Source organism: Centroberyx affinis, unplaced genomic scaffold, assembly GCF_046629955.1.
Source record: "Centroberyx affinis isolate AG114_WGS23_722 - 3 ecotype Tasmania unplaced genomic scaffold, CSIRO-AGI_Caff_v1 ptg001340l_1, whole genome shotgun sequence".
In the NCBI taxonomy this organism is placed as follows: domain Eukaryota; kingdom Metazoa; phylum Chordata; class Actinopteri; order Beryciformes; family Berycidae; genus Centroberyx; species Centroberyx affinis.
In genome coordinates, this window is record NW_027279837.1 from 511,748 (window position 1) to 533,475 (window position 21,728).

At 45.4% G+C, this 21,728-nt stretch overlaps 1 protein-coding gene across 1 annotated transcript in view; it reads left to right on the forward strand.

The window, feature by feature from the left end:
- Positions 1-21,728, forward strand: part of gli3 (GLI family zinc finger 3) — a 97,754-nt gene that overhangs the window by 42,479 nt on the left and 33,547 nt on the right. Inside the window, exon 4 of the mRNA XM_071525834.1 lies at positions 9,249-9,354. Coding sequence (XP_071381935.1) covers positions 9,249-9,354 — 106 coding nt within the window. The remainder of the gene's footprint in view (positions 1-9,248; positions 9,355-21,728) is intronic.

Sequence of the window (21,728 nt, forward strand, 5' to 3'; positions counted from 1 at the left end):
TTGTTCTACACAAGGAAGAGGCTGATGAACGCAGTGTAATTAAAATGTTTCTACCAGCCTGGTGAAATATAAGAGGAATTCATCCTTGCCCCTTCCACTTATCTCCGGAGAAAAGAGAGCGAAAGAGAGACAGAGCCAAGGCCGAGGCTAAGTGAGACAGAGGGGTAAGAAAGAGAGTGGAGCCACAGAGAGTGGAGAAGGGGAGAAGGAGAGAGAGAGAGGGGTGGGGGGTGGGGGGTGTAACAAAGCAGAAAATGAAGAGAGACATAAAAGAATGGGAGCTCAAGGAGGTCAGGCCCATCACAGGCTTTAGTGTTGCCTTCAAAGATGCCTGGGACAGGTGGCAGCTCCAGACAATCTCGCACCACAGAGCAGCATCCTCTCAGGAGGAGATAAGGGATTCCTCCATCCAGCCGCCCCCCCCCCCCCCCCCCTCTCCCACCCTCCACCTCTCCTTCACTCACACTCTCCACCTCCCCTCCGCCCCTCCGCCCCTCCTCCCGTCTCGGGGCTCTCCCAGACGGGCTGCTTTGATGTGGCTCAGTGTGAGCGGGCGGCTGTAGGCCACGGGGCTGCCGCAGCGCTGCTGGGCCACTGGGCCGGCGGGCCGTTGGGAGCCGACTCGAGCCCGGCTCAATCAGTGGGGCTCTCCGGTGCCCGGCACTTTCAGGTCTCATTAAAGCGCTCCGGCAGGGTTAATCCTCTTTAAGGTTTACACGGGCCCCAGTTTGTCTCTCTGCCCGGGCCGAGGGAACCCCTGGGCGCCACCTGCGTGACAAAGACTCAAATCACTGTGACACAAGTTCCCATCGTCTGTTGTCTCACTCCTTCGCGCCGTCGTATGTTCTCCTCTCTCTTCCCTCTTTCTCTCCTGCTCTTGCTCCTCTTTTCCCTCTTCTTTCCTTCCGTTCCCTTGATAGTACCTAGCCCTGGTTGTAAGTCTTTTAGGATTATTTGGGTGGAATCTGTTGACAGGGGTGCAGTAAATGGATTACAACTTTGTCCTTGTTTTGGGATGCTGTGAGGAGGGAAAGGGGAGAGATCAGGAGGATGCGCTTTGAATAATGAGAGAGGCAAAGAAAGAGAGAGGGAGAGAGTGGGATTAACTGAAAGAATTAGGGAGAGGATGCAAGAGTGAGAGAGAGGGTGAAAGAGAGGGTAAGGTGACAGCAAAAGCTCGGATGTGAGGGAAAGAAAGAGAATGACAGAGAAAGAGAGAGTTCCAGATGTTGCTGCACTCATAAGACCTAATTGGTCCAGAAGTGTCGACCCCTGCCTGGCCCTGCAGACCCAGCAGCCATTTGTCTGAATGCTGTGACACCGGGCTTCCTCCCGGCTTTGCTCCGTGACACACAGTTTCCTCCATTAGCACAAATAATGGCCACGTACCTCTTGAGGCCTACACAGGCTTCGTCCAACGTCTATCTGAGCTCTGTGGGGAACACAGGAGTGAGCAGAACCAACACTGGGAAAAATACTATTTGAGGGTATAGTATAACAACTTAATACTGTTTTTTTTTTTAAACCAGAGTTGTGCCATTACCGTTTCTTACACTGTGTCAGTTTGTAATCAGAATGACATTAACTTGAGTGGTCTTGGTCAGTGATGTTGCCCCTTCGCCTCTCAGCGTGGGTCAGAATTGAGAAGCTGTCCGGTGCCTATTTCCCCCGCAGTGTCCAGCCTGTGTGTTATTATATGGTATCCTCGACTGATGCAGGTGTATTAGCCTCACAGTCACTATCACACAGCCACGTACAGCCTCAATATCGCCTGCACGGGGGCCCAAGGAGGAGCTGCACCATAGGGCTCTATAGGGCCAATCTGTCACAGAGTTGCATGATATGGCTGTGGCAGTCATGAACACTGTCACTGATACTGCATTGGTTATATTATAAATGTGCCACAGTAAATCAGAATAATTTCTGTTTAGCATGATACAAGCATATAAAGATGTCTTAGAGTGTTTGAGGATGTCCCTTTTTATTTATTCAGTGACATTAAATACCTAAACGCAGCTCCCAAAAACGATCAAACCTTAAAACAACCTTCTATTTGACTAGCATAAAATCACACAGGGAGGGAAGCAGAAGCGAAATAAATGTTGTGAAGTCCTGGTGAGTTAACCTGAGGTTTAAATCAACTCCCTCCTCTCTGAGAGGCATCGTTGTTTGGAGGGAAGGAGATAGACAGATGAGAGAGATAAAGAGAAAGAGAGGGGGAGAGAGGTGTAGTGCAGTGTTCAAGCTACTAAACTGCTGTGTAAATCTCTCCCCAGCTGGTGGGGGGGGGGGGGGGGTACTGGAGTGAGGGGAGAGGGCCCAACGCATAGCGCTTTGTTCTGCTCCCCAGCTTATCCCAATCTGGAGAAATTCACCAAATGTAGGAGATAGATTGGCGCTCCGCAGAGGCCTCGTGAAATAACCTTCACTCCCTGATCCACACTGGGATACAGGGAGGAAGGAGGTGGGGAAGGGAGGGGAGAAAAAGGGGCATGGCTGGGCTGCTGGCGCTGGGGGCCCCGGGAAGAGCGGTGCGTGCTTAGCTCCACTCTCTAGCAACGCGAGGGTCCTGCCCTGGCGTGCAATTTGTTAAGATTGACTCAGCTTGGTAAATGTCTTGCAGATGCTGGAGTTCCATTAAGATATTTGTGTGACTTATGGGGAAGGGAGGGGTAAAGGAGGTAACTGCAAGCTACTTGGATCATACATCTTGATCTTCAACTTTTGCTTCCTGACTCCTGGTTGCTTAAAGCAGGCCTTCTTAAATGTTTTCAGATCAATGGCCTGCAAATGGAAATGCATTTGGCATGGGATCCCCATCTGTGAAAATTTGAGCTTTTTAGATTTTGTTTGACAGAGAATTGTTGCGTATCACCGTTTTAAGGTGGGGTGATTACTATAAATATAGTGAAACTCTTGGTCTGTTCTCTTAATACAACATCAAATTATGCTATACTTAACTGGTATAAATGTTGCAATAAAGATATAATTTGCTTGAATATTCAACTGCAGTATAAATGTCAATATGCATAGACATGTAGAAATATGAAGAAGGATGGGCACTGACTGACTTGTTCAGTCTAGACTAACAAATTACTTTTGACAGTAGTGGTGGAATGTACAGTTGAACAGAGAGTGTGTTATCATGCATAGCTGCCGTTTCTCTTTTTAGCGCCTATTTTCTCTTTTCTCTCGTTCTTTTTCACCATTTTCCCCCACAGAAAAAAAAACTGCGTGTGTATAAGAGTGTGAGAGAAAATAAGTGAGCGAGAGGGAAAAAAAGTGGGACAGAATACAGCGGAAGAGAGAAAAAAATCTATTGATTTGCAGAGGAAGGGCAGAGTGTGATCTGCCAGCCTCGCGTATATGATGAATGGCAGGGAGATTGGCAAGGCAACACTTAACATTCTTCTGTTATTTAACCTCTCCGCTCGCTTTCTTCTCTCTCTCTCTCTTACTGTTGGTCTTTGCTGAGTAAAGGCCTGTTTTTATCTTACTCTGTCTCTGTTCTGGTGCCCAAGCCCCTTCGTACAGTAGAGAAAGCTCGGCACAGCAAGAACATTAGGCTAATTTATACAGCGGTAATTAGGCCATTAGACCTGAAACAATCTGGGACCCGTAATTAAGCAAAGCGCTCCAAAAGTCAACAGCAACTCCCACTGAGCTTAGCTAAACAGTCGCCGAAAGTGTTATTTACTTGTCCAAACAGCTTGAGGTCTCAGTATAAGCAAACATCATGAGAGACGGGGTGTGAAGGGATTGATCAGCGGGGGGGCCAGCCTCCCGAAGCTCGTCTTCTGATGCTGACAGAGCCTGCATGGGGCTGCTGAGCCAAACACAGACACAGGTGAGCCGCTGTGGCTCCATCTCCTGCCAGCCGGACAGTGGAGGGAGGCTCAGTGTCACACAAGCTGTTTCAGAAGGGTCCCGTGCAGAGTCAAACACACCGACTCATACAATACATGCACATATACACACAGTCATGCCTGCATGCTGATATGCCATTCTACATGAATGCTTAGTTAAAGGAAAAGTCCACCCTCAGATACTCTTACACTGTTACATATCATCGATTTGTGATGTTCGGTGCATTCCAGGAGTTATTTTGCGATAAAGTTTCAATTTACTTTTTTGGTGAATCCACTTTCCCTCAACCTGCCTCATCTAGTTCTATTTCAGTTAGTGATTTCTTACATTTCCCAGAATGACTTTTGACAACCACCAGAGAAGGGGCGTGAACTTGCTGCTTTCAATCAAAGGTGGGCGTACGGCCATATAAATATATGGCTGGCCAACTAATTTGTGAACATCGGGGTGTATCAGTGATCGCAGCTGCACCCTTAACTCGAAATGCAAACATGTCTTGCTGTTGCATTGTATTATGGTCTGTTGAGGCTACTGTCGGTGGAGAAATTGGCGTCCTTGCCTCTTCTATGATGGATTTCTGCCTGTATGATTGTTGAATGTCGGTGCAAAATAGTGAGTCTAGAAAGAAACCCTCGCTCTTGTCATTTACCATTGATGTTTTAGATCGCTAAATTTTTCTGCTATATAAGTCCATTGTAATTGCGTTATCTCAATGTGACGACACACAATTTTCGTTTTTGGACAGTTATCTGTGGGAATGAGGAAAATACACCAAACAGCAAAATAGAGAAATGCAAGGTGCAGCACCAATAGCTGTTTTTGGGTAGATTTTTTCTTTAATGTAGCATATTACTTTTATGTATGTATTCACAGTGATGCAAATATGCATTCAAACATAGCAGAGTCTGGCATGTATTCACTCAGAAAAACGAGCGACACAAGCCACACACACACATGCTCTTGCGTACACACACACACACACACGCGTACACAAACACAAGAGTCTTGAGCATCTTTCACACACTCCGTGGCGCGCTGCTCTCCCCACAGTCATGGTGTGGCTCCGGGCCTCGCTGCAGACGAGCGTGCCTGAGCAGTGAGATCATGAGCGAGGAGAGAGGTGGCGTAATGAAATCTGGCAGTCGCAGCCCCGGCACAGGCTTCATATGTTCCACATTAGCAATTCACAAACCTCTGGAGCAGGCCCCAGCAGCCCTTTTCTCACTCCGCCTTAGTCGCTTATGACAATCTGTCACTGGCTCTTTGTGCTCTTGCAGCGGAGCATCGATGAGAAGTGCAGTGTTTATGGAAGACTGTTCGTCCTCGGCTGCAGATGACACACTGTTAGAGCGGAGTCACTGAACCCTCACCACAGCAGAGGAGGAGCCCAGGTCTAGCCGTCAAGACAATAAACTCACAATGCTGACTTGACAACAAAAGGGGAAGAAGAGAAATTGTTTGTGTATTATCAAAACTCAAGTCACATTTTGTGAGTGACAGCGCAAATTCTCCCTAAAGTATGGCATCAAATACGCTCCAAAGTACAATGAAGATCCTCTGTGGTGGAACTTACATTATGAAAGGAGATTAACCAATAAGGATATTGCAAATGATGTGCTTTAGGCTTTATCCTCCCCTTGTCCTCCCCCTCCTTTGAAATTATTCAAGTGTCCAATAAAGGACAAGGCAATTACTATCCTCTTTTTAATGAAGGGGAAGCTGGCTTTTGGTCCTGAGCACGGTGTGTTTGTGTTGAATTAGAATTAATGAGCCCGGTCAAAGTTTGCCTCTAATTGCCCTTTCATTAAGACCCATTTGTAATCATGTCTTAATGACTTCCATCCCTTCTCCTAAAAGAAAAAAAAAAATTAAACCAAAAATTAATACCGCTGCTCTGAAAAGTTACTCGGGGGTCATTAAAATATTTCAGAAGAGTTCTGAAGTGCTGATGAATTGGCAGAGAGCTGTGAAAAACGTTACCCATTGACATATTTCAAAAGATTTTCCCCTCAAAAGCCAAAGTCGCATGCCAAAGAAGACACACAAACTCTTTCATATATTTGTAAACTTCGATATCCAATGTTTGGTGAATTATTGGAATCGGCATTTGGCTGTGGGAGATTGTTTGTTTAATCCCTCTCATTTTGCCAAAGGTGGTTTACCATATGCAGCAGGGGCAAAACCATCATGATTACACTTTCCTTAGGAATGCTGGAACTGCTGTGCTCTTGCAGCCACAGTGGGAAGGTGAAAGCTGTGGCGCGTGTGTTGGCTTCTTATATACCCTCCAGCTGTATTCTGTATTAGAGGACGAGAATACCCCTGAATATCCAGAAGAGCCGGGGCAATTTACTCCTGGAGTAAACAGTAAGGAGTCCCTACAGGAAACACTGGAGATAGATTGCAGGATGGAGTCTCTCTCTCTCTCCCTCTGTTCTTTGCGACTGTATACATTCCCTCTAGTGACACAGGGCTGTTTGCCTTGCTAATGGAGAGCCGCGCTGGTGTAAAAGAGGTGGCAGGCTCTATTTAGATAGGGCCGTGGTAAAGTAAACTTCTGAGTCGGATTCAAATAAACCTCTGTGGAACGGTTTGCCACGCTGAGGAGTCATGGGCCGCAGCGAGGGGAGGAGGGAGAGACTGAGGAAGGAGCGAGGAAAAGGGGCTAGGCTAGGCTGTGTGGAGACATAAACAGAGAGGGGGTCTGGGTAGTCCAACGTGGAGGGGCGGATGTGAGAATGGAGGTGTGTGTTTGTGTGTGTGTGTTGGGGGAGGATTCTTGCAAGGTGAGTCTCTGCAGTTTAGTCACCCCCTCTGCCTCAGGACAGAGGTGCAGAATGGGATTTCTGCAACGTGTGGACGGATCATATACTGTAGAATAATCAACATTAAAGGCCCATTCACATCTAAAATGATAACTCTGAAGACAACTGTAACTATAAAAACATGTAGATCGTTCTAAGTAAATAGGCTACTACTACAATGATAACTATAAAAACATCCAAAACTGCAACTATATTTTTGGTTCAATCTCAGAGCGACTGTTTGGATGAAGAGACAACGATAAAAACACTTTCAACCAATCAAATTAAAGTTGTAAGAAAGAAGAGGGTGGGAGAATTCAGTAGCTGTCTTCATTTTCTTAGGAACCTATCACAGATACCGTTGTAGTGTGAATGCTTGAGCAACACTGCATCCTTATAGCTCATAGGTATCTTTATAGTTAGCTTTCTAGATGTGAATGGGCCCTTAAGTCTTTATTTCCATGGAGCTAGCATAAAGTATCTAGGCTGTGGCAAACCTGAGGGTTCATTCCAGACTCTTGACAGCCTAGGGCCGGCTGCCCAGGAGTGGAGCTATGGAGAGTAAACAAAACTGATAGCAGATTCTGCCCTCGTATCCCCCTCTCTGGAATCAGGCGAGGTGAGCCAGGCCAAAACTGAGTCATCAGGAGGAAGCTATCAAACACACAGAGACAGAGGGGTCAGATACATTGCCAGAGCTGCATGCAGGAGGAGGCTTTTACCACTTATCTCTGCTGTTGTGAAAACAAGAAGAATTCCCCCGAATGGTTTCTGAAAGCTGTGCGAGGGTATTTCATGAAGTTATTTTACTCCTACCTTCCAACACATCATACTGCATTGCTGTTACTCTAATTTGCTCTAAGATTGCTCTATTTAAAGTAATAGTTGAAGGTGTCATTTGGAAAGGGTAATCATCATCAAGATATGAATTTAAACCTGCAGTAATTTTACTTCAAGTGACACGCCTAAGACCTGTAGGCCAATGCTGCAGGAATGCAAACAACACCTGAACTGAGTGCCTCTTGATTGGAGCCATGCTTGGCTTTGGTCAAGCTGGTAGTGATCATCAGAATGAATGAGTGAGTGATGAGCTAACCGGACCTAAGAGGTGCTGGCGGATTAACACCCGCTGTGTCGCCCCATGGTGCAGCTGTGTTTGGCATGGAGCAGCACTGGTAGGGCTGTTGAGCACCTCTCTGTCTGGAAACCCGCCATCCACACCTTGGCACCCGGTGCCAGATGTTCAGAGGCTAAAAACAACATCCCTGCAGCCTTAACAGATCACACGTCTGCTCAGAGATAGAGACTTGTTGTCTGCAGGTATGCAGATGTTGACACATGCTTGTGCCTCAGGGTGGTGATACACAAGGTATTTTTTTGGGCAGTGCAGCTGGCAACAGGCAGCAAAGTGAGACATGTTTCGTGGCAATGAGATGTTCCTATGCAAATAAAGCAGCCACTCATTGGATGCTGTTGATGCTGTCCGAGTTGCCCAAAAAGTTGCCTTCTGGATTAGTGTCCTTATGAGGTGTGTGAGATTGTACATGTGAGTTTGTGTGTGTGTGTGTGTGTTCACTCCCATTGCCAAGTGTGTTTTTCTTTGTGTCTATAGTTGCCTCAGGTGATGTGTGAGAATGTGTGTGTGTGCACTGTCATAGCTATATGTGTGTTTATGTGTGTGATTCTCTGTATATGCTGTGAGTCTGTAGGTCTGTGCAAGTTTTAACCCATTTCAGTTTCACAACCCGACCCTCAGGTAGTTAGCATTGGAGCAAAATTCACACTCATGGGTTGCCCATGTTGCAACTTGTCCAACAGTGGATGCACAGGGAGCTCAGTTACGAAACCAAATTCCAGCCCTAGTTGAAGGAAGTTGTACCTCAGAGGAGACGAGTGCAGTTGAGGTTAGAGGATAAGAGCATAAATATGTGAATCCAGCCTGGTGGCAGCACAACAGTTTCCCTTTCAGGGGTAAAAATAGAAAAGGGCTTGGAAGCTGATATTATGCAAATGTTTTAATGTTTTATCTGGAGGGGGAAAAAAAGCCTCCCGATTCTTTCTGGCAGTTGTGACGAAACATTTTTGCGCCTGAATCTACTACGTTTTTGTTCTCATTTCATATGTTTCAGTGGTTGTTCTTTAATGTTATCCTTTGTACCAAACCATATTATGCTTGGTGCGGTGAGAAAAATGCCATTTGGCTCCTTTTCTTACAGTTATTTATCACGGTTTATTTTGAGTTGTATCAGCCCTGAGCCATTTAAGACGACTTCTTCAGTGAACGTTTTGGAGCAGTGCGGCTTCTAGTTTAGAGCGTTTAATGAGGCCTCATTTGGGCGGGTCTGCTGAAAGATAGCCATCAAAACCACTGCCTTTCATTACAGCTGCTATTTAGACCAGCTGAGGAGGGCGATCACATAGGAGGGAATTCACATGGAAATACATTATAGAGAAAATATATTATACATTATAGAGAATACTCAGTGGTTGTAGAAAAACATCTCGGTCATGAGTGCAGTCATGTCTAATATTTATTCTTGTCTCTCTCTCTCTCTCTCTCTCTCTCTCTCAATGCAGCTCCACCACAGTTCTTCCCCGCCTTCCATCCTCCGGTGCCCATCGATGACAGACATGCCCAGGGACGCTACATCTACGAACCTTCCCCTGTGCCCCCTCTTCACGTGTGAGTCTCTCAAACTGGTCACACACACACACACACACACACACACACACACAGACAGGCCATTTACGAAATTTTGCTGATCACATCTGAGAACACAGTTGATTCCGTTGCATCACGGCTATCGACGGGAGCTCCCACTGTTAATGGCGATATGTATCAGGCTCCTGAACTTCTGCCGGTGGGCGTGGAGCCTCCTGCTCGGGGGGTGCCGGGCGCCTCCTTGCTTCTCCAGATCAAAGGCCGTGGCCCCGTCTGCACGGAACATGATCCGCACGTCAGAGACACGCAAATGAACATGTGTCAGAGACATGGAAATGAGAGCGGGCGAGGGGGGAGCCTGGGAGCGTGCGATCCTCATAAGAGCAGTGATCAAGCCCTGTCAAGAGAAGGAAGCACCCCTCCCCTGACATCTACACCTCTCTGACACACACACACACACACATACACACACACACACACACATACACAGATCTCCTCCTGACACATGAACTGTACATGTATACAACTAACCATCCCGCCCCATCCACTAACACGCACGCACAAGCAATCAAAGGTGAAGTGGGTAAAAAACATGGTGTCATGCCTTGTGAGAGAAGGTGGTAAGTATATTAAGAGGGGAGACTCTTATACAGTAGTCTCATTTTTCCCTAGAGCTCTTCTGGTGGTGCTGGCCAGGTCAGCAGCTAACTTCAAAGCCCTCTTACAGGGTGTATTCCCTCAGCTTCTGCGTCAGCTCACTCACTCACACACACACACACACTCACTCACACACACGATTCAAAATGACTCTTGACTTTTTCTCACTTTTACTCGCCCTCTCACACCTTTCTCTTTCGCTCTCTCCGTCTCTTTTACGCTCTCCATCATTTATATTCTTTGTGCCTGAACAGTGAGTACGGCAAGGAGATGCTCCATCGTCCTTGCCGGCGCTAGTTTCTTACCCGCAGACACGAAGGAAGCGATCAGTGCGCGACGGGGACAAATTGGATGGGGCAGCTACTTGGGCCGCATTATGTTTGATATTCTTCATCATTATCAACTCCCCCCTTCTCCTCCTCAGGAGTCATATCTCTCCCTTGCCGATGTGCCACTAAGCGTAATGAATTTTTTATGTCCCCCCCCCCCCACCCCCCTCCGGCCCACCCCACCTCTCAACCCTCGTCTCCTGCTGCAGAGGAAAGAGGGAGAGAGGCGAGGAAATAAAAAAAAGGGGAGGTGATTGATGCCCCGTGTCACCGCAAACAAAATGGCAAATATAATTTAGCATTTAGCTTATGCGGAGATAATGGGGCGAACACGCGCCGGCAACATAGGCTCGAACAAACAGCCTGGCTTGTTATCCGTCAGGAGCGCTTTGGTGAGATCTGGAGCACAGGTTAGGGAGGGGGGGAGGAGAGACGGGAGGAGGGGGGGTGGGGGGTGGAGGGACAACACAAGAGCCGGTGAATTGAATTAAGGGGGGAGAAGTTACGGAGCGGCGGTGTCTTCAGTCACTCGGCCCGGACAGGAGTTATCTGTGCGCTTGGTTTGCTGTCATTGGAGACACGGCCGTGCTCTGCCACGCTACTTATGGCCTATTTATCCAAGCCATTAAGCATAGAGCTGTTTAATATGACACGCTACGCTGAGGGAAACTATTTGTCATTATTATTAGACAGCTGTTTAGTGGCCGGCCATATTTAAATCGAGTCTGTGAACTCACTGTCGTACATGTTATCAATGGACTTACGTGTGTTTCATACAGAGATGATCTCAACTAGTTTTGAGTCTTCATACAAGGAGCAACAATATTGTCTGCTTGATTTAAAAAAAAAAAAACAGTATTACAGCTGGATCCAACCACCTGATGGCAAATTAAATAATGGTACTTCCAGGCTTTGTGTTGCAAGTTTTAGCTGTGGCCAAACTTCACTATTAGGAAGCTACAAAGCCTCCTAGGATTCAAAGTGATGCCGTCCGCCTCAGTAATGTTGCTTGTAGCCTGAGCAAATAGAGGCAGTCAACGTATAGCCGTAGCTTCAGGGAACGGAGGACAGGAGGCGGCTTATGGAGAAATATTGAATTGTTTTAAGACAAGTTCTCCTCAGTGAGCAGAATTAATCGTTATTAGCTCTCTCAAAGATATGCCTAAGTACACAGGGACTATTATTGCAGTACTTCCCCATGCAGCCTCTCATTACGGCCTGTAATTACAGTTGGGTTGGCCCTGCGGCAGTCCCATCAATCCAGCCAGCTTCCCCCGCCACGCACGCAAGCCAGCCACCACTGGGCATCAGTGGCCGGAGAAAAACACCAAGAACGCCCAGCAGCTCGTTTCCTCCCGCCACAATGACACATCCACCATCCATATGTGGCAAATGAACAGAATCATATCCTATTACCGTGAAGGGCCTAATTGAAACATGTTTATTTATGGCCCCTTGTTTTAGATGAGGAGCGGGCGTTAGCAGTGCAGCTAACGGGCTCCAGCGATATGAGGCGGTGGAATTAAATTAAAAGCTCATAAAATGAAATATGCTCTGTATTAGCTGTTTGACACTTAATTTGCCTTCAAATGAGCAGAGGAAATCACAAATTAACTGTCCTTTGTTTTTTTTTCCTCTTTACCTCACCTCCCCTATTAGGCAAGGGAGAGCGCAATTACAGACAGAGGCTAATCGTTTAGTTTATGAATTCTTGTGGGGAAGGTACCAATGTGCCATTCAATATTAAAGCCTCGGGGTCGGGGAGGAGGGTGGGGGTCCCTTCTTGTGGGTGCTTGCTTTGCTGAGGAAGTCCTATATTCACAGAAAGGCACAGCATTTCACATGGCTGAAATGTGAAACTGAAACAGGTTCAACACAGTTTGAGTTGAAACCAGTGCAAACTAAGACCAACCTCTTCTGAGTTTCTATAATGTTCCAACTTTAAGCAGGGCCTCAAAATCCTGCGCTGATCCAGGACCAGCAGAAGTGTTTTTTTTTGCCTTTAAGCTAGTGTTTTTTCCTCTGCGTGTCTCTGGTCTGGAAACAGCTGACCTCCAGCCTCACTGAAGGGAGAAGGCCCTTCCTGCTGCAGAGAGGATGCTTCCTGCTTAAATAAACACATTGACCAGTGAAGAGCAGGCTCTCCATGGGAGCTCTGGTCCCCTCTGCCACCGCCATTGTGTGGGACTGGCTTAATGGGAGTTTGGGGGGAGGCTGGGGCCAAGAGAAGAGACCGCTCCTTTCATTCCAGCTTTATTGCCTGACCACGGTACACACCAAAACAAAACAGCCCTCTCATGTGGCTCAGCGCCGGCCCTCGGTCACCCGGAGACCGCTCAGAACAAACAGAGGTATTCGTCACAAGTCAATTATCAGCATCAGAGTTTACTCTGGAGTCCCGGGCCCTCGTGCTGTGAATGGGGCCACTAAAACAACAAAACATTCTTATGGGATAAGCAATTGACTCGCAACCTGTTTGCGGAGCTACCGCTCTTGTAGTCTGTGGATTTACTGAAGAATTAGTTCAAATGATCAGAGTCAATTTAAGAGTTTGTAAAGTTGGCCTCAAAGCAAAAGGAAAGCCCTAATCTCTGCCTTTTTCATTTTCGTTCTCCTAAAATAACTATTTGATTGCATAAAGATTGTGGAAATATATCTTCTATATGTGAAATGTAAAATAAATCACAGAAAATAGATTATTTGTTGAAGCTTCTCTTGTTTTAGCAGGTTGTGAGAAAATGTATCTAGGCATCCTTATTACTTAAAAATGAAAATTAAATGAACTAAAGAAAAAATAGAAATTAAATATCTAATCCTTCATGTACATTCTACATGTTTTTTTCATTCTCAAATATATAGATAGAGCTTTTGATACAAGGACTGCCATTAATGTTTTAATGGGTTAGGAAAAATGCAAAGTTAAAGGTCAAAGAGGTAAAAAAAACCCAACAACCTTCAAAGAAAAAGAGAACGGTAACATGTGTAAACTTCTCAGTGTCACCCATGAATATAGCCACAGACCGTATATTCTGTCTGTGTAGACCTATGGAGGGCTGGTGGGGGTTGGGAGGGTGTGTTTCCTGCCTGTGTGGTTATTTCATTCAGGAGTGTGTTTGTTCAGCTGTGGGCCCGGGCCTGACTGCCAGGTATTCTGGAGGGACCATGGGAGAGCTGCAGCGCGGCATCAGCGCCCTCCGCTCGCGTCTGAAATGATAGTTAACAGCAACAAAAAAAAAAAGGACTTAATTGATTTTCAGGCTACGCAGGCTATCGTGAGAAGCATCAGTTTATCTGGAGAGTGCAACACGGTGCTGAAACTGAATCCGGAAATGCACCTTGCTACCCCGAGAACGCCTCACGAGCCGCTTAATTTTACATTCCAATTTTACTAACTGTAGGCACACGAGATTCTTACCGATTTCACACTACACTCAGCCTGCTTCCCTGCGCCGACCGTCTCCCTCGCTTCCCCCTCGCTTCCCCCTCGCTGTCCTCTGCCTTTGGCTGAGAGCGGCTGTTTTTTTAGATGTGCGCCGTGTTGTTTTGTTATTTACATAAACTGTTGTCAGAGCGCCCAATCTGGGCATAGAGGAGCGGCGTGTTGCTTAGCATAAAGACCAGGGTCTTATCTCAACACCTCCTTCCAGATGGGAAGAGGCCGAGCATTGCAACACACACAAACACACACTCACACTCAGACATACACACACATACTCCAAAACAATAGCAAGACAAAAGGCCTAGTGTAGCTTTTATAGGAGCTAGAGGAGAAATGTATTGTAAATGTATGGCTTTACCGATGCCTATGTATGGTTGGGTTACTGTGTGATTTGGCTTTGTTTTTCCATTTTGGTGTCAAGGCCTCATTTGTAAAGAGTTGCTTTTTCCGTATCAGACCATGCTTCAGCGCCATTTATAACATTTTTCATCTGCATTTTTTTCAAATGCATGAGACAGTTGTTGTGCAGCTATTCATTTTTTTGTGATATAACAAATATATGCATAAACCCTATTTTACAAATTCTTTTTAGTAAAAAATCCGTAGCCGCTGAAAATTTACTGTTAATATTCCCATTTGAATATTGTCTAGACTAAGACAGAATGTAAAGTGGAGCCATAAATTACATGAGGAGTAAATGATTATTTCATAATCGTGCCTGATAATCTCTGTGTAGATATGGCTGCTGTCACCGGGAAGCAGGGAAGAGAGAGGAAGGCCACTTTTTCATCTTCCTCTCTAACTGTCCAAAACCTATTCTGTGTGACTTCATAGGTCACCCCTCTCTAGTGCAGTCACTGGTTTCCCTCCCTCTCCCCTCCCTCCCCTCCCCTCCTCTCCCCCCTCCACCCCCCCCACCCCCATCTTTAATACTTTCTCTATGGAGTAAGTCGGGGGGACAGGCGGTCACGCAGTAGCTGGCTTCATGATTAATGGTGTTTATTCTTGACAGAAGGCTCCTTTATTTATCTGCATTGCAGTTTCACTGATACTATCAGTCACCTGAATGAAAAATATTCAGTCATACCAATTTTGCAGTATAATTGAGTAGAGTCACTTCCTTTCAGTTTTTTTTTCTCTCGCTCTCCTCTCTCGCTCTCCTCTCCCACTCTATCTGGCAGCCTTATCATCGCCACAGTAATTTTCGCGCTGCGTTGTTTGATATGGAGAGGCTGGCTTTAGCCGTATTTGACATAAAGCCTCTTCAATTTTCACTGGAGAAAAAAAAGGGAAGAAAGAAAGTTGTGCGCCACTCTGTGAAAATGTGCGAGGGGGGGAAAGTATCTCTCCCTTTTTTTTTCTGAGGCAATTTCAGGATTTAGAGAGAAAGGAGATAAATGCCTAAGCAGAAATGTGGGCAGATTGAAGTTACAGTATATCTATTTTTTTTGTAATACACCAGTTTCAGAACCCTAAATGGACAGTGTAGTCTTTTTTCTATTGAGCCTGTGCAGGGGACCATGATATTTTCAAGGCACCTGTGTATTTTGAGAATGATGGATCCAGCAGGTTTTGGGGGAAAAAGAGAGAGAGAAAAAAAAAACGAGTTTGGCACAGCAGACATTTGACAAGGCCTGTAAAGGCTTAAAGGTTGAGTCATTACCCATGGAGATCTGTTAAGACATGTTCCTAAACTCTACTTATCAGGCTAGGATTACCTAGACTGGGGCTGCTGCTGGAGTTGCATGTATGTTTGTATTCTTCCCTAGTTATTAAATATCACATGCATTTTTTATGTTCCATTTTGCTTCTTTACATGTTAGATAAATGGTTTATTAATGAGACCAGATTAGTATGTCTTTAAGGTAAATAGCAATCTCAGCCGAAGAAAAGAATTAATACTCCTTTTACGACAATGCATTCAAATGATAATCTCCTAATGGTTACTCACATTACACTTTTTATTCATGCAAATCAAATCACATCTTATAATTCGTTCAACAAATATTTTCCATTCTCTGTGATTTTTGTGCAGTGTTAGTCTTTGCGTGAATTTAATTTTAGGGTCCATTAAAAAATAGCTTTGAAAAAGGTACATTTTGATAAAAGAGGAATACATCAATCTCTAATATAAGGCCTTTGAATTTGCACATGTAACACATTAGTGGATTTGATTTTCTATACATAAGTCATTTGCCCCCTCTTCATGTTTGAGATCTCAATTTGTAGCTCTCCCATGGAGCACAATGGAATACCGAGTCTGAGGAGAGGAGATAACAGGCAGGTGCCAACAGCTCTGTGTGTGTGTGTATGTGTGTGTGTGTGTGTGTGTGTGTGTGTGTGTGTGTGTAGGTGTGTCTGCATGTGTGTGTGTGTGTGGGCATGTGTGCATGCGTGTTTGAGTGTTTTAAATATTTTCTTGTGCTCGTGTTTGAATGTCAGTTCCAATCTTTTTTATTACACTGCCATTTTTTTTAATTTGTCTTTTAAAAATTAACAATGTGGAATACATTTTAAACACATATTCACTTGCCTTTTTTTTATTATTAATAATAATAATAATAATAATAATAATAATCATAATCATACATTGCGTTTTGCTCCTTGCCTTCTCCCAGTTCATATACTACATTTTTCATCTAAATACTTACATTTAATAATTTATTATTTGAAAAAATGCATTTTTCACTGACACATTTTCTACATAAAATTAAAAAAAATCAACAACCTGTAAGCCACAGTAATAATCTGCAGTGCAGCTACCATGCACAGCAGCACTAGAGGAACCTTGAGCAATGATTATTGTATTTGCATTAATAAAGAGCACATTAGTAAAGGCTTGTAGTATTTCAGTGGCCCCTGCTCTGGCTGCGGCGGTTGCTTATTTGATGGGTGTGGCGGACTGTCACGTCTAAAGGGGCCGTGCCGCTTCTTAATTGGCTTTGTAAAAGACCCTCCCCTCGTTGGTTGGGAGCTATTAGAGAACAGCAATGACTGTCAAGATATTACCAGCGCTGGCAGCACGCTCCCAGACACACAACCTGAGGCAGGCGCTGTCCTGACCTGTTTCATCTCAAGACTGAGTAGTGTCTTCTATTAGTTACAGCAGTTTCCTTTTCAGAAATGACCCCCCCCCCCAAAAAAAAGAACCTGTTGCTTAAAATTAGCGAGCTGCAATAAGAGCAAATACAGACTCTTCCACAAAATAATGACTTCAGTTTCCTATCTCAAAATGAAATATTTTGTTCTTTAGCAGCTCCAGAGTAACCCATTTTAATACAAGGAAATCAGGCAAAAACAGAAACAATTAAGAGGCAATTGTCAGTGTTTTGCCCTGCAGACGTCATGGTGTAGCGGTGTAGAAATGTGGAATTTCCATTACTGTGATCTGTAGACTCTGGGCTCCAGACCCTGCGATCCCACTCTGGGGGCCAGTTACAGCAAGTAACGAGAGCAGGGGAACAGGGTCATAAATCCTGCCCGCTTTTCTCCAGAAAGACTCTCCTCGTTTTCCTCCCTCCCTCTGTCCCTCCTTCCCTCCCCGGTGCCTCCATCTCTGCTGCTCAGGCATCAAATAAATGATGGGAAACCTAAATGTAACAATGTGTAATATTACCACATGTTGGTTTTCAAATGCCTTTAGACAGGCCGAGGCTCCGCTAAAGACCATCGACAGCTTTAATGTGGGAGGAAACGAGTTCATTACCTCTCTCCACCTCTCTTTTCCTCTCTCTTCTGCTCTTTTTTTTTTTTTTTTTTTGCTTTTCCTTTATCTTCTAAATCACACTTTTGAGAGAAAATTTCACTCCTTTTACACTTTCTTCACCAATGAAAATTAATTCATATCACATAAAACGATTCTATTCTCTCAGCCCCTCGTTATCTCCTTTATCAGATGTGGCGTCCATTACATCTGATAGTGCGAGAATGGTTTCATCTAATAATGTCGTTTGGAGTTTAACTGTTTGGAATGAGCAAAAAAAAAGAAGCCCTTCACTGCCTCCGTCTCCCATGATACCTCACTTTTTGAGAGGGGTCAGCTTGTGAAGTTTTTTTTTTTTTTTCTTCTTTTTTTTTTTTTTTTTACCCCGCAAGCGTCCGGCGGGAACTGCACAAATATGCGCAGTCATGCACACAGCTGCGGGGTGTCCGGACTCTCTTGTAAGAAATGCAGCAGGCTTTTGTTGTATGTGTCTATCTCTGTGTTGCTGCCTTTGTGTGAGCGCTCTCACTAAATTAGAGATAAAAGTTCATTTGAATTGTGTGGAGTTCAAACACAGCCGGGAAACTTATTGTCTTGTTCCTAGTTCCAAACCAGAGAACAGAATTGAACAGAACAGTTTCCCTCTCAATCATGTCAACATTTTGTTTCAGTAATGTAGCAGCTTTGTAAAAACACCCTCCTTTGTGGTTTGGCCAAAATTTCCACAGGTCTGCATTTAAGCCTCCCAAAGCTTCATCAAGCCTGAGCCTGGCACCACCACGCAGTCAGCCCCTTCATGATTAAATATCAAGGAACTCCACTTGACATTTTATTAGTCCAACAAGATGGATGAAATGGCCAGAATAAAGTAGGCTGTGTCTGTTCACTTTCCCACCAGCGCTTGCCTTTCTTCCGTCCAGCCCGCTTCGCTTTCCTCCCCTCCTCTACCCGAAGTATGTATTAGGAAAACGTGATGGATTTCATTCTGAAAAGGAGATTTTCACCGCTGAGAAGGAAATATATATTTTTTTCGTCTTATACCTGATGCTCCTGTTCTTCTCTCTCTGTGTCCCTGCTCTCCCTCCCGCCCTCTCTCCCTCCCCTCCCTGCCTTCAGACCTCCTTTTCTACCTCAGATCTCAGTCTGAAGGATTAGCCGTCTCCAGCAGTGTGTCTCTGCTGTCTTGTAGCGGCGTGTATTGTTTGTGATTTGCTCAGGCCCATCCGTGCGGCTGCTCATTTCAGCAGCCCAGTGTGATGTGGTGAATTGAGGTGGATCATGCGGAGCCGTCTCAGGACCGGACCGCGGATGCACACCGCTCCTCGCAGCCCTGGGCCACACTCATTCTCCTCACCTCCCTCACCTGAGAGAGGGGCTATACGCGCAGACGCACACACTCATTACCGACTTGTTGGGTAGCAGAGGGCGATGGGGTGTGGAACCTGACCCTGTTTAGCTGCAGGCGTCCGCCGGGTTTCTGTGTAAGGCATCGGGGCCATCGAGACACTACTTGAGAGGAAAAGGAGAGATAGATGTACTTCCTCCCTGTTTTCAGAAGTTTAACACTTCAACACCCAGGAGTCCCCTCCTGTCTTCTCTCTAGCCCGGGGCATGCCAGAGGAACTCCAAACACTGGCTGAGAACAACACTCGCTCCACCTGTGCTTACCGTTGACTCTTGCTTTGAAAAACAGCAATCAAGTACGTGATTTTCGGCAAATTGAGATGAAGGCGGAACGTTCCGTGCAGATTGCTTCGCGTTATTTGTAATAAGTTCAAGCACGGGAGAGGAAACACAACAAGAGAACCTTTTTTTCGGTCTGATGTTTGTTTCCTGATTCCAGCCCCCTTGAAATTACAGGAAAAAAGGCAGACTCATTTAGTGTAATTTCACTTTCATGTTTTGATTTTTTGCCATATACTCTTTGTTGATTTGTTTTGGTAGACATTCTTATCACGATGGCTGAAATTGCATTTAATTGCGGTGTGGAAAATGATTTTCCAAACAGCCTGTGAAAAGCCCCTTCTGTGTGACAAACCCAGACGTAAACTTTTCTGTTTTTTTTTTACAAGCCTGTTCATTCACAGCGATTGTGTTTGGTTATAAGTTGGAACAGGCGAAGCGCTGAGAAGAAGTGCTTCTGCCATTATGATAAAGCGTAATCTGCTGACTTCGGACAACTGTGAGGAGCGCTGCGGAGCCTTGATCTAAAACAAGGAACATATTTCATGTGTGACACACCTCCAGCGGGTTCACAGGGGCAGCAGTTACACCCAGAGCCTCTGACACCTGGACCCGTTTGTTATGACTTGAGCCTGTCACACTCCCTGACTCCTGTTGATAAACATATGTTATCACACCCATAGTGAGGAGTAGTACGTGCCTGCAGGGATGTACATCTTTCTGGCAGGACAAGTGCGTGTGTGTGTGTGTATATGTACACTAATGAACATTACCAGTCAAAAGGCCACACCACATTTTTCTTTATTCTGTACTATTTTCCACAATTTAGAATAATAGTAAAGACATCAAAACTATGAAATAACACAAATGGAATTATACAATCACCAAAAAAGTGTTAAACAAATCAAAACTATCTTATATTTTAGAGTCTTTAAAGTAGCCGCCCTTTAACTTGATGGAAAGGCAAAGGCTTTGGGAAATTTGGGAAATTCATACATAGGCATCAACTTCACTATTTATATTTGTCTAAGAAACAAATTTCAAGCATTTAAGCATAAGCCATTAGATCAAAATGGCTTTAAGAGAATGGAAGACATTCAATCAGGTGTGTCCAGACTTTTGACTGGTAGTGTATGTGTGACCGAAACACACAGGGGGAGGAGACAGAGACACAGAAAGAGAGTCCAGGGTATTCTGGACAGCAGCAGCAGTGTGTGTGTGTATGTGTGTGTATGTGTGTGTGTGTGTGTGTGTGTGTGTGTGTGTGTGTGTGTGTGTGTGCACTGACTGTGCAGTGCATGGGAATGTCTGGCACGCCTCCAGAGGTATCCCACAGAGAGGGAATCCTGCTTGATGTGACCATGAATAGAAAGCCTCCCCGCCCCCTGAACCCGCCTGGCCCTTTGATGTCAGGGGGTCACACGGACCCGTCCCAGCGCCGGGGGGGCATAGTTACCCCAGACGCCTGGCAACCTCCCCGGGCCCTGCCAGGCCCAGACCCATGCCCAGCCTCTAACCTGCCAGAAGAAGAGCTTAACGGAGAGAGGACTGCCCATCAAGTTCAGATTAGACGGAAGTGACGGTATATTATCTGTTGATGCTCATAGTGAGGGCCAAAGGACAAGTTCCTAGCCTTGAATTAGCACTGAAATACACTACTTGAGTTCTATAAATTACAAAATATTAGATTCCAAATGTGAGGGCAGCAGGTTTGGTCCCTGCAACAGCCAAAGTGAGTCCATTAACAGCCATGCATCCTGTCAAAGTGTCCTTGATTAAGACTCAAGTTGCTCTGGATAGGAGCGTGAATGGCTAAAATCTAAAAAAAATGTGACAATGTCCTCCGAATTTGTAACTGTGAACTTGCTGGCCTGCTTTAATGAAATGTCTGTGCTGTGAGTGCGAGCCGCCTGTCAGATCGCTAACAGACTTAGGCCGAGCCATTAACTGTGTGTAATTGCCACCAGAGGTGTTAGCTAGATCCAGAGGCAAAAGGCTTGATGGAAGACAGACTCTTTGGATCTGCAAATAAAACGAATTGAGTTGAATCACAGCTGCTCTGTAATTGTCATTACTAATATGGAAAATGAACCCGTTGGATTGTGCTTTTAGTGGCAGAACTTTCATGCTTAATGACTGACTTTAGACAATTCTAATAAGCATATTGGAAGACTTTCCCATCTCATCACTTTGCCAAAGAAGCCAGACTATCTCTCCCTTTCTCTGTCTCAGTTTCTCTCTCTCTCTCTCTCTCTTGTCTTTCTCTCTCCCCTTGTCTTCGGCTCCCTTTCCTCTCTCTCCCTGGGTCTCAGCTGGCTCTGTTCCTGTGGCCCTTTGATCTCAGTGAAAGGGTTGGGAGCTTTAAAGTGCTTCTGTTTCCGCTGTCAGGAGCCCCTCTCTTCCTCCTCTCTGGTTTAGGCTTTCAGAGCGATGGCAGCCTCGCTCCTGTGGCTGGGTGGGTGGGTGGGGTGGGGTGGGGGGTATGGGTGGGGGTGGGGGTGTAGGTTTCTATGAGGTGGTGAGGTTGAGGTGGGGAGGGGAATAATGGGCGTGTGATGCTGTCAGCCTCGGCCAGGAGAGGCCT